The sequence below is a fragment of the Clarias gariepinus genome, chromosome 25 (genome assembly GCF_024256425.1).
Source record: "Clarias gariepinus isolate MV-2021 ecotype Netherlands chromosome 25, CGAR_prim_01v2, whole genome shotgun sequence".
In the NCBI taxonomy this organism is placed as follows: Eukaryota; Metazoa; Chordata; class Actinopteri; order Siluriformes; family Clariidae; genus Clarias; species Clarias gariepinus.
In genome coordinates this window covers 8,757,035-8,772,828 of record NC_071124.1, presented here as the reverse complement: position 1 = coordinate 8,772,828, position 15,794 = coordinate 8,757,035, and the positions used below count along the sequence as shown (strand labels likewise).

Sequence of the window (15,794 nt, the reverse complement as noted above, 5' to 3'; positions counted from 1 at the left end):
ACAGAGTGGGAAAGAGGGGTCTCTCTCTCTTTTTCTCTCTCTCTCTCTTAATCTCTCTCTCTCTCTCTCCACATCTCTCTCTTTCTCTCTCACCCTTCCTCCCACCCTCTCTTCTTCCTTTCCTCTCCATCTCTCTCTCTCTCTCTCTCTCTCTCTCTATCTGGCAGGGCTAGACTTTGTTGGCAGGAGTGACCAGAATAAAAACAGCAACACCAGACACAGGAGAGAGGGAGAAAAAAAAAGCGCAATGATCCATCGAAACGCAGGCTTTGCCCTTTCTTAATTACGTTGCATCCAGAGTTTTTTGCATCACCCCCACCCCCCTGTCTCCCTTCCTTTTTTCCCCCCTTTTCCGAGACGTTTGTGAAGTGGTAATTAGCTCTAGGAGAATAAAACCAGCTGATTTGGATTGGGCTGGTGCATTTTGGGGCGAGATGGCTAACAGGATGGTTGCGCTGCTCCTTCTCGGCTCGCTGCTTCTCACCCTGCTGCAGCCTTCCCTACAGGGAGGTAGGTGTGCACTTCATTCACACTGAACATGAGGTTCTCGTTCTTGCACCCGGGGACAGGTGCAGCCTTTTTTTTTTGCACTGTTTCTTTCATTTCAGAAAAGGAAAGAACTTGACACAGTCATAACTGAACGATCTTGAATTTAAGTACAATGTCATACACTAAACTTTATGAACTTCTGAAACAGGAAACTGCAGCTCATGGATTTAATACTGACATTCTTCTTTCATAAGGTGCTCATAATGCACATATGAACTAGATTTTATATATATACATAAATCGGTCAGGTGTGTAAGTCTGTAACAATCACCTCTAAAATCAGGACATAAAGAGCTTTTTTGCAATTTTTTGATTTTTAAAATTTAAATCTTACTGTTACGTATTCATTAATTAATTTAGTAACAAGTACAATGTTATAACTAACATTTAATAATCTACATATAGGCTCAGTTATTTAATCTTTTTTTTGTAGGGTATCTGCAAAAACTTGTACAGTGCAGGACTTGTACAGTGTTATGCATGTACAAAACTTGTATAAGACTACTTAACACTAAAAATGCATGATGTGAGATAAAGCATAAACAACCACTTCCAATTATGAAATTGTTTTCTTAGACTTTGACTAGAAGTGTGCCATATGTAGTATTTCAGCTGCTATATAAGCCTGCTGGGTTTGTTAATGTTAAGGACAGTTTTATGCATGCAGGACTTTAGAGCTACATCTGGACTGCCATTCCCGTCGGTTACACACATAAAAGTCAGTAATCAAGCCTCCCAGTAGACATCAGGCATGCAAGAGCTGATATTTTGAAAGGTTTATTAGGCTTTTAATGTTGTTTTGGAGATTTCAGTACACGTCGTTGCTGAATTAAAACTTTCTCCGGACCACGGCAATGCACAACAGCTTTGCCAAGTTTTTTCGCTTTTCCCTCTGTTTTAAGTTCAAACTTGTTTTCATTCTTGGAAGTGAATCATTTCAGTGTTATCCCCAATTAGAAAGAATGTAAGCACAGCCAAAGTTCTCCAAAGAAGATTTATTCGCTTGTTCTTCTGGACTCATTCACAAAGGTGTAAAAGCAGTTGTTGTTTTTTTTTTTTCGTTCATCTTGAGGTGAACAGACTCATAACAGAAAAACAGATCCTGCTGTCCATTTTCCAAAAAAAAGTCATCAGGTCCACATGTTTAATTTCTTTAGTCTGCTACATTCATTATAGTAACTAAGTTAGAGGCCATACAAAACAGAGCTATTTGCCAGGATTTCACTGTACCGTCCAACTCTGTCTTGCTTTATACTAAAAGTTGTGCTGTAAAAGCAGTAATGTAGGACACCTGCGAAATTTATGTCACCTTAAATCCCCCACTCTGGTGCAAAACCACCACATTGTGTACTGCTCTCTTTGTGTCACTGATGTCACGCTGTATCTCAATGCATGTTTACTTGTAATTTACCTCTGACTGTAAATGCTCATAGGGGTTTCATTTGTATTATTCATTGGTATTATTGATCTCCCCTGGTTAAATTAGTTTAGTTTAGGCTGCAAGTGCAGGTGGAATATTTTTCTTGGATAGTGCAAGTGAATAACAGCAGTAGGGGGAATGTTGCAGGAAAGCCAGTTTGGGGTATAAATAAAAGAATAGTCACATAACCGTTCCTTCATCAGATTAGGCCCACCCTGCTAGTGTCATTGGTTCCTTGGTTCCCTTTCATGGGAGTGAGGCATTCTTGATCCACATCCAAAACTGCATCAATCACATACACATGGACTTTGGAGGATGCAATTTAGATAGAAATAAATCAGAGCTGACAAGATGGAATGATGACAAGCTCAAATATTTGTATCTTAAAACAAAATGATATGACTTAAAAAAAAAAAAAAGGCCTGTAAACCCTTTCTTGGACATTTGTTGTGTATCTGCAAGAATTTCAAAACAAAATAAAAATATTAATTGAATTCAATAAACACTCTTAGGCCTACATCAGTTTCAAGTAAACTGATTTTTTTCTTTTCTCCGAATAGGAAAACATCTCTAAATTCTTCCTTTAGGTCACACATGTGGTACAGATGCTGCACATTGTTGAAAAACTCTGGAGGATTTCTTAAAGCCTAAAGCAACTTTCCTTTCAGTAACTAAACCATGATGTCACAGGGTAGAAGGGGAGTTACCTCACTTTGGTTAAACATATACAAACCAGAATCACCACAAGAGTGTCTAAAGTGTTGAAGGATTGTGTGGACCTAAACAGTCTGACAGCTCTCTGAGTGTAAAAGTCTTTTAAGTGAGTCATAATTTATCTCACTCTTTCTGTCCTGGATACACCTTCAGTTCTTCATCACACAGAAAATTTTGTCAGGAATATAATTATAATCCATCACATGGTTTTCAGGGGAAAGAAGCTGTATTGAATATAAGTGCAGCTGTGCGGCTACAGTATGGCATGAAGGTGTGGTAACATTTTTACCATCAGGTCCACAAATAAGGATATTAAAATAGTATTTTAATAAATAAAGGTGCATTATGTAAAATTATTCTTTGGTTACATGGGTTCATCATTTTATTTCATTTTTTCCACTTGAGCTCACTATCTCTTTCCCAAACATGCTCATCAAGCTCCACTTCCAGGATTTTAGGTGACCTATAAGGTGTCTTTACAATTACTAACAGAAGGTACATCAAAACACAAACAACCAACAAATTTTAGAGAAAATCCTGACTTCTGTGGACCAGAAGTCAGGATTTTCCTTTTTAAATTTCTTGAAATACAATAAATCAATTAATGTTTTTTTTTTTTTTTTTTGTCATTTTTTTACCTAAATTCAAGGTTATACATACAGGTAAGAAATAATAATAAAAAAAAAGACGTGCCTATTTAGTGCCTGCCAAATAAAGTGAATCATGTAAATTGCCCTAAGATATAACCATAAAATTGGGGTTAACTATTTTTTGTACAAAAAAGCAATGCAAATGATTTTCATTAATACTCTACTGTATACACGATGATGTTAACAGAACGATTCAACAAAAAAACTTACTGTATGTTATTCACTTTGCTGGTATATGCTTCATTATTTCCTGATTTGATTTAATACATGTATTAACTTGCCAAAGGATTATTAAAGCATTACTTAAGTCTCAGTATTTTGCTTATTTGTGGACCTTCATGATTAGCCAAAACCAGAGAAAAGAAATAAATTTTACAGTCTTCTAAAAATTATGAATTCTTATCAAATCCAGGCTTAAGACCAGGACTTAGAATGATCCCTGATAAATTAATTCTCATTTCCTTTGACACCAACCTGGCCATAGTTTCAACAGGTAAAATCACATCCAGATTAAATGGTACATTCAGATCTAGTGCCTCCCCCTTCAAAATCTTCAATCAGATTATCTACTGTGCTGGAATTGAAAGCGTGTGCTGTGAGCACCTTTTGCTGGATATAATCCTTTAGGAAGTGCTGGCTTTCCAGCTCTGGAGCTTTTTGGCTGCCTAAGGGAATTAATGTGACACCTCTCGTGTCTCGTGGTTTGTTGGCCGAAATCAGTGCTAAAGGATTTAAGAATTCTTGCTGCAATTTCTGCGTCTCCAAGTCGGTATTAACTGTGCATGTTTTTTGAAACCAACTTCCAAGCAAAAAGTTATATTGGAATAATATGGTTTAGTTATGGTTTAGTTTTATGGTGTAGTTACTCTTCTTGCCTTGTGCAAGAATGGACATAATTTCAAACATTTCTTATCCTGTCCTTGAAAGACCCCATCCACTCCTCTGGAAATCACTAACAGATCCTTAAAAACTAGGTCATGTCTGATTGTGTCCGTTAACGTGTGGACAATGTGAGTTATTCATTAAAAAAAGATTAGAACTTTACAATATAATCTTTTCAATTTATTTTACACTGACCTTATAAAGAATTTATAAATGAGGTGATTTTACCACCAAATCCCAACAGTGAAATCCAGCTAAATCTCACTACTGCCACTAAACCCCTAAGCAATACTTTGTTTTTTGCTGATTGTTTGTCACAAGAATCAGTCATAGTCTATTATCTTTGTTTTTTATTTGTACGGTAGGTTCTGCAAAACTAGGGTAATATAAATCACTATACAGTGACCTCCTTGTCCTCCATGCTCCACTAGTCTCATACTGTTGGCTGGAATACAGAAATGCTACCAGAGATAAGGGGTTTCATTTAGCCACATTACATTATACCGCTTATTCACAATCAAAGGCTGTTAACAGATTTGACAGTTTATCAGCCATGTCTATGGCACCATGGTATAATAAACACTGCTTTCCTGACACACACACACACACAGCGCTGAATGGGACACCGGTACTTGGAAATCACTTAACTAAACATCACAGCAGCTCTGTGTAATGTACAGCAGCTTCCGTTGAAGCACATGTGAACAATGGGCTTAATTTATAAGACTTTTGGTAGAGCTGTTTTTTGGGGGGGTAGAATAAAATACAAATTTATACCTGATATGCAAACTTTTTAGTAGCTCTGACGTCCAGCGTCTGCTCAGTATATTGTTCAATGCAACTCACAATAGCACAACTGATTTACATTTTGCATCACCCACAAAAAGCCCAGTTAACGACAGCTTAACAGCTCTTAGAAAAGCTTAGCTATGGTAGCATGTTGGCCAACAAACACCAAACCTTTCCTCCTTTATAGCTATTTATTATAATTATAAAGTGGATATTAGAATTATATTTATATACACTAAGACCTTGCTACAGGTCCTGGCAGTTCGGGGGCCTACATCACTGTACCAACTAGCTGAAACTACAACACACGACAACTATTTGCACTATGACCGCAAATTCCAAAGTTAATGTCAATGTGAGGAGTGCTTGGACGTTATTTTCATCTCTTTAGAGACTGGCCAAATTTGAGACAAAGAACCACACTTTAATAAAACTATTTGTTCCAGAACAGGTCTGGCTTGCTTTCAGGTTGGCCAAGAAGCTATGTGGGGCTTATATAATAAACGTAACAGGATCGTAGTTTTCGAATGTAACATGTCTTATCATGTGGTTTGCTTCCTCCCTTTCTCTCGTCTCCAATACATCAGAGAACATGGGGGAAAAAAGAAGTACCTATTTTATATTATCTTATAAAATCGTAAATCGTAATCTCTGTCTTGTCAATATTTGCTCTTTGCTCTTTAAGATTATCTTAAAATAATCAAAACAACAACGTTGTCATGTTGTCTTTATTTCTTCCCTGTGTCAGGTAAGATCTCCTTTTGGCACTGTGATTACAGTAGGTTTCCATATTTTCGTGCGTCGGTCCTTGCATAGTCAAACCGCATAGGTGAGATAGGGGTATAACAGCAGGAATATCGGGGACGGGGCTTGTAGGACGACTTTCACACAAACACACACACACACTTGTGGATTCAGAATGACTGCTGTCTGGCTCAGGGATTACATACATTGTCTGAATGACGGATTACATTTTTGAAAAAATAACTAAGTAACTGAGTACTTAAATGGCGGACATAACGCGTTAGATTACTTGTTACATCAAAAAAGTAATCCAAGTATCCAACACTGATTAATTATCCCTAAAAAATATAAATAAATATATATATATATTTTTTTTTTTATTCAGTTTATTTATTTATTTATTTTAATCCTAAAATTAATTGGAATTTTTTTATTTTGTCCCTGTTCAATAGTGCATTGCAGAACACTAATTTATTTAATACCTGAATAAGCTAAAATGAAAACTCTGACACCCTTTTTACACTCCAAAGTACACTTTTAAAACATCTTCTTCAACAGAAAAATGTCTGACATTAAGAAACCCTCCATGAAAATCTTGTAAATCATGTTAATTTAATAAAAAGGTAATAACAATTATATGACTATAAACTAAAATTATATACTGAAATAAAGATATTAATGCACCTTTATCTTTATGCCATGCTGTCACCCCTGTTTAGGATACCCTTGTGGAATGGCCCAGCACACTGATAGCTAATACTGTATGGTGATTTCTTTTCAAGATCTTTCTAGACCCTCTATTTTGTAGTATCCCTTAATAAAATGTTTATAAAATTCCAATAACCAATAGTCCAAAAGTATTCTTTTATGAGTTCTTGAAGGACACCAAAAGCATACAGAAGGCTTTGACATTGTGAACAGCCTCCACTTTGGCTTTAAAGCAACGCTGTCTGTGTGCCGTGTGCATTCTTTACAGTAATGCTTTCTCTGTGTTACAGATGTGTCCAACACCACAGCTCAGAGCTATAGAGAAAGAGGGAAATGTGGGAGGGCATCCTATCAAGGAAATTTACACTCATTCTTTCATGTTCATCTTTTAACCCATTTTTTCTAAATGAGAAAACTCTAACGCTATTTCACTGGTCTTTCACACCAGTTTTTTATATTTTTTTTATTTTAATGAAAATTTTTTATTCAGTATAGACAAATCATCCATATCATTTATTATAAATTATATACCAGTAAACGAATTACAGGATTATAAGCACCCGAGTCTTATATACAGTACTGTATATACCTGTCAGGGAGCAAAAGCTAGCCTGTCTAAGCAGATCCCAAAGAAAGGCCAATGCGGCACAACTCACCGTGTGCACAGGATTTGCCATGTAAAAAACCTAAGGCTGCTGTTTCAGCCTTCCAACTTACTCCCTAGATCCCAACTAAGCACTAATAAGGTACACTGGACAAACAAGTCTGATCCACAGAGGTCCTAACGCACAGCCTCAACAGGATCCGCCACTAATATCAGATATATTTTGGGGGAATGTTTTGAGCAATGACGCAGCATCATGTATAATATAATCGAAATCTCAAGAAAATAAAGCCAGCAAGTGTTTTAAAGTTGGCTATTTAATAATTGAATTAAATTATTAATGATAGATTTAATAATTGAATAATACTGTGTGGGGGGGGGGGGGTAAGAGAGTGTATATATGTATGTGTAATACTATAATGTTACTATTTAAAAAAAAACCTTTAGTGTTCATGGAGAAAAAAATCATATCATTTTTTAAATGCTTTTATTATGGTGTAAATTTAGCATGCATTGGATATCCTTTTGGCTCATTTGTTAATAGCAATGGTAGTTATAAACAAGTCATAAAAAGCTCAGAATTACTCCCTTTGCGTCAATCAAATAAAAATTCCACATTTTGAGATCCAAAATGTTTCTTGTGTTATGGTCATTTTAATACAAGTTATACGAAATGCATATTGATTTGTAAATAATTTATGAAGATGTCCATTTAAAAAGCTTAACCGCTTTAAATTCATAACAAACTGTATCCATAATAAACTTTTTTTAGACAGTTTATCCAAACAGTGTGTGCCTCTAACTAAAAACCATTAAGGGTTGTGAATGAAAAGGAATTTTAAAATGTACTAGATTTATATACTAAAAGGCAAATTGAAAAATGTAAAAGCTATAAAGTATGCAGTTATAGGAAAATAATCAATGACATGGTGTTGTAACATTACCACCCTAAAGATTTCCCAGCAACCACAAACAGCAAATGGTTTTATTCCTCTAATAACACAGTAATTAGCCAATGTTTTTATGCATTTATAGTCATGTTTAATGTTGGGAAACATCTGTAAAAGCATGTTCCTGTTATCAATTACGGTAAAAAAAAAAAGTTTTTTTCATCATCATTTCCATTTTCTTTTACTTGAATTCAGTAAACAGAAAAATCCAGCTTGTCATGTAACTGCAAAACCTCATGTCCTGAAGAAACTTACAGGGTTCCTGTGAGTGTTACAAACTGCTGACATTGGAGACTCCCTCTAAAATTGCTAAATAAACATTACCTCACAGAAAACTTCTGTTTATGTAAAGTGTCTACAATGCAAGTCTCTGTGTACTGTAAGTTGTTAAAGAAAATATAGCGTAATAATATAAACCATGAACTATGGTCCGAGTTGTACTGTTGTAGGAAATTCTAATAGATCAAAATCAATCATTAAAAAACTTAGTTTAGATTCATAGAATAAATGCTTAAGCTATTTTTTTTTTTACTGAGCAGTAAAAATGCATGACATAATATAATTCTGATTGCATGCATATTTGCAATGTTTCGGTTATACAATGAACAAATTCCAATATGCTGTGCTAATGGCATTTGCCCTGTTAGTGCCTCGACCCTATGTAACTCAACCTACTTCTTTCTTTTCCCCTCTTACACAGGAAGGAGACAGGAAATCCTACTTTTGATTCTGTAACATGACTCTTACATTGTAGCTATGGCAAACAAACATTCCATCAACTGTAATAAAAATTTCAGTCAAAAGGGCAGAGCCCCTGAGCCCAACGACCCACTAGCTGAAAGGGGCATTGTTTTAAAAGTCTATGTTATGTTTGTTCTATCCAAAATCTGTATCAAACAGCCCCTTCTCTCATTCGTTCCATTATGGAAAAATACTTCCAAATGTCTGGCTGGTTTTAAGCTGCTTTTTTGTGATTAAGATGACCCACGGTTCTTTCAAGTGAGAGCAAACAGCAGAGAGGAAAAAACAGACAATTTGTTTTCACTGGACAAGAATGGCAAGCGTTGCGGTCCCATTTTATAAAGCAGGCATGAGGTATCCAAAACTGTGTTATAACCTTGGGAGTTCTAACCACAGAGCTAGCGTGATGAGTCCAAACACCATGAAACCCAATCACTTCCCAAGCATCCGTGGCCTTAGCTGTTTTTTAGAACAGCTTTTGAAGAGCATCTTCCCTCCAGCTCTATCAGCGCACACATGAGCTCATCTGTTTTCCAAAGGGATGTCTGCCATAGTCTTTCAAATAAAGGATCTTTTGCAAGACTTCCAATTACCCCAAGAGAGACAGGCTGCTTTGCAAAAAATCATAAGTCATAAAGTCCTTTGAAATTTCCCATGCTGTTGTGAAGATATACAAAATCCCAATTGGCACTGGTTTCTAAGATGACCATTTTTTTCCCCCTCCTGGACAGAAAGGCAGCCAGCCTTAGACTAAACAATATCGGCTGTTCGAGAATCAGCCAATTTGTTTGTGATTTCGAAAATTTTTGCATGGTGTATGTATCTGTGCTCATGATGCCTTTCATTTTGTAAAGCCAATGCAGTTTCTCTTTCTATCAGTGCCTGGTTCAGGAAACATGTTCACAGTTTTTATTCATTTCCCCCAATTTTCCACATATTGGACACCATCTTATTTGTTTATTTCATCATTACCTCACTTGTCAGCACTGAATTTACTTAGCTAGTAAGTTATTCGCCTTGTGGGAACAAGTTATTTATCTGCCTAAGTTTAAAGGCATGCTAAGCTTTTGCTTGTAAACTGCAGCAATACATTGCATTCTCATTAACAATTTGTTGATTTCCTCAGTATTCCGTATATGGAACATGAAAGTCTTAATTGCTTTATTTAAACAGTTAATTGACTTTTTGGTTCTCACAAGATAAGAAAGATGATAACATGTTCTCACAATATGAATAACTTGTTTGCACATGATAAATAACATGTTCACACAAGATAAATAACTTGTAGGATAATGACTTTCCCCACAATCGCACCTTTTCAGACTTTAGGAGCTCCATAGATTTTTAGTTGTTGTTTATTTATTATTTAAAGCTCTGGCCCTATTTGTTTGATTCTCAAAATTGCCTGCAGATCGCAGACCACCAAATGTGTTAATGGAAACAATTAAAATATTTTTACAAACTGTTAGGGTGCTAACTAACATGAGCTAAATTTATCGGCCAGTATATTTATATTGTCAAATTCAAATTCACATAATAAATACTACTCAGCTGCACAACATAAGCTAACTTGACAGAATTGTTTTGTTTTAGGTTATTTTTTTAAGCATTTATAATATTCATTACAGATGCCAGGCAGCTGGCGAACAAATGCCAGATGCAATACCTGTTTGTTTGCAATAACCAAACAACTTTTGAAAACTGGATGCCTAGTCATAAATGCTCCAACAACAACACACGCACACACACAGTCTGCTTTAATACAATGCTTTGGGCTACAAGAATTCATGTATAACTTGTGTATGTACTTTGTATTGCCACATAAATACTTCAGTATTGCCTAAGTCCTTTCAATATAATCTCTACCACGAGTTTGACGTTTGCTTTCAATTTTGTTTTAACTGATGCAAACCAGGTTTACCCTCAAAACAGATGCTGCCAGAAAGTTGCCAGCAGACTCACAGAAACAGAGGCACTTTTCCTTCCCTGTCTTTGTTTAGGTTTTGTTGTTGTTTGCCATATTGCACACTGAACATCTCACTAGTGCCTACACTGTGCATACTTCAGCACAACTTTGGCCTGACTTCAGGAAGAAGTTATGTAGATGGCCGACGCCCTTGTTCTGTAAAAAATCCATCCATCACAGCTCAATATTTGTTTCTTTGGATTAGGTAATTTGTTGAAGTTGTGGTATGTAAGTGGGAAAGGGGTCCACCCAACCAGATATAGTAGACTTATGTACTGGATGATTTCATGTTAAAATAAAGCCCTTCATTAACAACCTGTCATTTTTTTCAGGAGTGTATGTGCCTGCTGGAGCTGGAATTCCAGGTGGAGGTGTGCCACCAGGTACAGGATTTCTGCCAGGTTTGTAAAGTTTTAAAAAAAATTTTTTTTCTAAGAAAAGCCTGTTCTTATATGATATTATACTTTAATGATGAATTCATCTGATCTTACAGGCAGTCAGTGTGTAAAATATTTACATTTTTCTTTAAGCAGAGCCAAATAAATCAGTATGCAATTTTAAACATTTTACCAGCTTGGAGTAGATAGAGTTGATTTTTATTGCCTTTTTTCCTTCGATATTGCTTCCACATCATGGTATGTACAAAAATGTACACCAATCAGCCATAACATCAATACCACATAACATTAACAAATTAACATTGATTATCAGATATGTACCCGGTCCGCAAATTCTTCAACTGATGACAAGATAATGGGTAGCCAAGGCTCAACCATGCCCACAGGGACCAAAAGCCAATGGTACCAAAAACAACCAAAAAGCCTATGGTACGATCCCACAGAAAAGCCAATGCAGAAATATGCTGGCCACAATAAAAAGGCACCAGAACACATAGGCGCCCTTAGCCTGTTACATATGAGGCCCAGCATGCAAATAGGCTGCCAATCAATGGGATGTACTCGACAAATAAATCTGATCCACAGAAGCCCCACACTGCAATACACGGCATCAAAAAGATCCACTGACAACGTTCACAGCACACCCCCAGGGTCCAGCAGAGTCAGCCCCCCAGGGAGTTGCCCCAGTGTCACTAGGGAAGCCCAAAACTTAGGTGGTTTTAATGTTAATGTTTTTAATGTTACGAATGATAGGTATGTATTTCATTTACTGGTAGTCCATGCTAAGTTGTTCGTGTTATGATATAAGTTTTTATGGATCTGTTAATTTTAATTAAGATAACATAGCATGTGGTTTACATTATTTCATGTTCATTAGATCATTCAGTGATTCTTCATACCCTAGAGGTGTAAGCAGCATCATTCTGTAAGAGACCTCTCTTACCCAAATAGAAATGTTTTATAATAGAATAAAAGATCAAATATCAGAAAAATAAAGAAATTTACAATTACTGTTTCCTTTATTAGTTTAAATTGATTCAATTAAATTATGTGTCATCATGTTGTGAAGTTTCTATGGGTTCCTCCAGCACATCAACCAAAGAGTTCCAATTGGTCTTAGATTTATACAGGCTTACACAGAACATGTTGAGCATTATTTAAGATGTTATGTTATATTAAGATTATTTACAGTCATGACTAAACCCTGTTTATAGTTTTTAGAATCTCTCAGTTTTAAGTCACATTCCCAAGAAATAAAAGCTCCCTGTTGAAGCACCGGCTCATCATTTAATTGCAGGATAGCCACTGTTACAAATGGATGATTTAATCTACAGAATGTTTTCAGAGAGGAGCACTAGGGAGAGCTAAAATAAACATATTAAGTGTTACCCTGCTTGATACATGACTGTTTTTCTTGACTGTATTTTACAGGCGGAGTTGGGGTCCCATACAAACCGGCCAAAACTGGAGGTAGGTTATTTTATAGTGTGTCTCTCTCAAACGTCCAGTTATTATTGTGCCATCTACTTGTTTTATCCATCATTCAAAAAATCAGAGACCATAAATAATGGAAATATGTAAGTCTAATATTGGATGGAAGCTACGTATCATATTCATTGTGTTGATATTTATACATTCCTGATTTCTTTTTTAAATAGTTATGTGTCACACAGTATTCAGTGTGTTAATTTTTTTCATTTTTAAACAGGAATGACAGTGACTAGGTAAATTTTAATACTTTTAAAGGAAATTAAATTAAGTACCATGAAAAGTAACAGACTTCAAGCAAATGGAACCTAAGTTAATGATGGCTAGTTCAAAGCATAATAGATCTGTTTTGGGGATCAGGTAATAACAGAGAGCAAAGATTTCAGTACATTCAATTATTTTCATAAATTATTATTTATTTTTTTAAAGACCAAGTCAAATGCTCTCTCAAACTCTCAAATAAATTTACTAACTTACTTTGTCTACATAATAAAGTTGTAATAGCCAACATATTACAAAACATTATTAAACACAAGTCTTGGAACTACAGTTAGCATAAGAACAATTACATGAACAAATAATTTGCATGGTTCAGTAAAGCGAGGCTAGCCAGCTAACCCTTGCTGAATGTGGATCGTTAGGACTAGAGTATTGTTTTTGCTTATTATCCAGTCAGACTTGGTCATATTACAGACTAAACAGCAGATAAAACAAGATGATTTGGAGCTGACAGATGGTCCAAGGTTACTGTGGCTGTGTCCAGCTGATTTTAAACTTTACTACATACACCAATCCAAAGCTAATATTTTCTTATTTATGTTTGGCTTAAGAAATAGGTACAATACAACACTCGGGTATCAGGTGTCATCTCTCCAGGCGCGTCTTTTGGCCAGCTTCAAATTCAATATATGTCTAGTGCAAATACTGGAATGCCTGCTAATATCTGGAAAGATTGATCGAGGCTCTGGCTAAAAAAAATCTGTGAACAGCCAAACAAAAAGAGGGACTTGGAATTGCTCAGTTACAAGGTGTTGATGTCAACATACAGTTACTTTTATCCTTGTAAAATACAAAGTAAAACTGAACAGTTCTTTCAGTGCTTCACAAGATTTTATGTCAGGTTTATTCAGGTGCACAAATAACAGTTACAGACCTAAGTATGCACAACACAGGTCACAGATGAATACAAATACATATGGGCTTTGTTCAGCAGCAGGTGGAATTGGGACTGGTGTAGGAGGTCTTGGCACTGGTGGGCTTGGTGTTGGTGGACTTGGTGCTGGTGGACTTGGTACAGGAGGTCTTGGCACAGGTAAGATTTCATTTTTAAACAAAGAAGTTTAAAAGGCAACTGTTTTGGTAAAAAAGCATTCGCAGTGCTGGCAAATTAATGGAATGCTTCTTTCTAAAATGTGTTAAGTTAGATAAAATCTTAACCATATTTTTATATTTTATCTTTACAACAGGAGCTGGAGGAAAGCCGCTTAAACCAGGTGAGCAAACTACAAAGAGCTATGCTTGCATGAATTTAACTCCCACCAAATTTTCTAACAATAAAGGGGTTGTAGTTACTGTAAATCTTAACAGTTTTGATTTGTCTTTGCTTTTTAAAATATTTTACTTTATTTCCCTTGCTTAGTCCTTTTTTCTTCTCTTACTATTCAATCTTACATTTAGTCAGAAACGAAAAATGTGTTTTGGGTGTGTTAAAGCTGAAAAAAGCTACCTAATCATATTTCAACAAGCAACTCCAATCAAGTTTACATTTACATCATCCTACTTTAAACAACAATGTCCCCATGCTGATTGTGTCATAAAAAAGTACAATATGTGGAAATTTCACTTACTGTGACCGGACCCTGTTCTGATACAGCAATATAAATATTTTGCTCTCATAGTTAATTCATACCATGTTAGCGCATTAGATATATTTGGCCATTACTGAATTTCCTAAAGCACAGCTGATTAAATCTATCGACCAGAGAAGTGTTTGGATAGGTAAGGAATTAGGCCAAGGCAGCCAAAGTCGATAAGGTTGGCTGGTCTCAGAAGGACCTTTCATTCTTTCAAAGATGCATTAGCATTTTAACACGTATCAGATTTTCACTGGACGCTGGCTAAAATAATAAGAGGTAGAATTTAAGACATTTACAAATATCAAACCTTTATATCAATGTGCTTAAAGTCATTTCACTAAAGTCAAGAGGATATAGATCTCAAATATTAAATTTAGTTACTCATTTACACTAGTTTAGTTACTGAGTGACTAATGTACTGTTACATACTTTATATATATTCATGTTTTTTAATGTGTTGAGTTGGACTTTAAACCTTGTACTTTTTTAGCATTTCATGACGTATTTCTTATTTCTATTTACTTCTCAAACACTTTTTTTTTACCAACAATACTATGCATGTAGATAGAGAAGTATTTGATTTTGTGCAATTTAGGCCAGAGTTATTTGATTTAGCATAGTAACCTCTTTTCAGACAATACTGCATTTTCATATTGACATTAGTCGGATCCAAACTTCGACCAATTCTAGTTCCAAAATGACTTCCTAAACATTTTTTTAAATCATTCCTTACACCCTCTTGTTGCCCTCTGCAAACTCGGGATTTATGACATTTATGACATTTAAGAATTCTTATTTGTTGTTCTCCCAAGAATATGAACTTTATTTGGACTGCAACTATATTTTTTTCTTACTACAATATTCCATCTACTTTCTCTGTCAGCCAGTTTTTCAAACATAGCAGCTAAACTTAATATCTTTCATAGAAGTAGGACAGAGTTTGCAGTTTGCTAATGAATGATCTCAGTCAAACCTAAATGGCTTTAAAAGATATTAAGTACAAAAGATCCTAAATGAATCCTTTGGATATTCTGGGTGCAGGATAAACTTCCGTGGATTAGATTTGTTTGTCCAGCGTTTTCCATGGGAGCTCGATTGAACTGAGATCTGTGGTGTTTGAAAGCCAGGTTTGAGGCTTTAAGCTCTTTGCCTGCTGGGCCTGTCCACAGTGGCCTGTGGTGCCCTGGGTGTATTTCCATTGTAACCAGTATTGACTTTTGTTTGATGCCAATGTGGATTAATATGAATCCTGCAAGTCCTTTATCTAAACAAGATAAAATGATTTTCTGTGGTGTTAATGTGCTAGTAATACCCAAGTCCAAAACTGAACCCCAA

The 15,794-nt window shown here is 35.7% G+C and overlaps 1 protein-coding gene across 14 annotated transcripts in view; it reads left to right on the top strand.

Moving 5' to 3' along the window:
• Nucleotides 1-211: 211 nt before the first annotated feature.
• Nucleotides 212-15,794, top strand: part of elna (elastin a) — a 71,660-nt gene continuing 56,077 nt past the window's right edge. For 9 of the 14 annotated variants that reach the window (XM_053486274.1, XM_053486283.1, XM_053486282.1 and 6 more), the window contains exons 1-5: nt 213-510; nt 11,050-11,118; nt 12,547-12,585; nt 13,814-13,915; nt 14,070-14,096. In XM_053486274.1, the coding sequence (XP_053342249.1) occupies nt 435-510; nt 11,050-11,118; nt 12,547-12,585; nt 13,814-13,915; nt 14,070-14,096 (313 nt within the window). In that variant the 5' untranslated portion in view covers nt 213-434. Of the gene's footprint in view, nt 511-11,049; nt 11,119-12,546; nt 12,586-13,813; nt 13,916-14,069; nt 14,097-15,794 lie in introns of all 14 variants that reach the window. The other 5 variants (XM_053486286.1, XM_053486277.1, XM_053486284.1 and 2 more) reach the window with 2 other exon arrangements.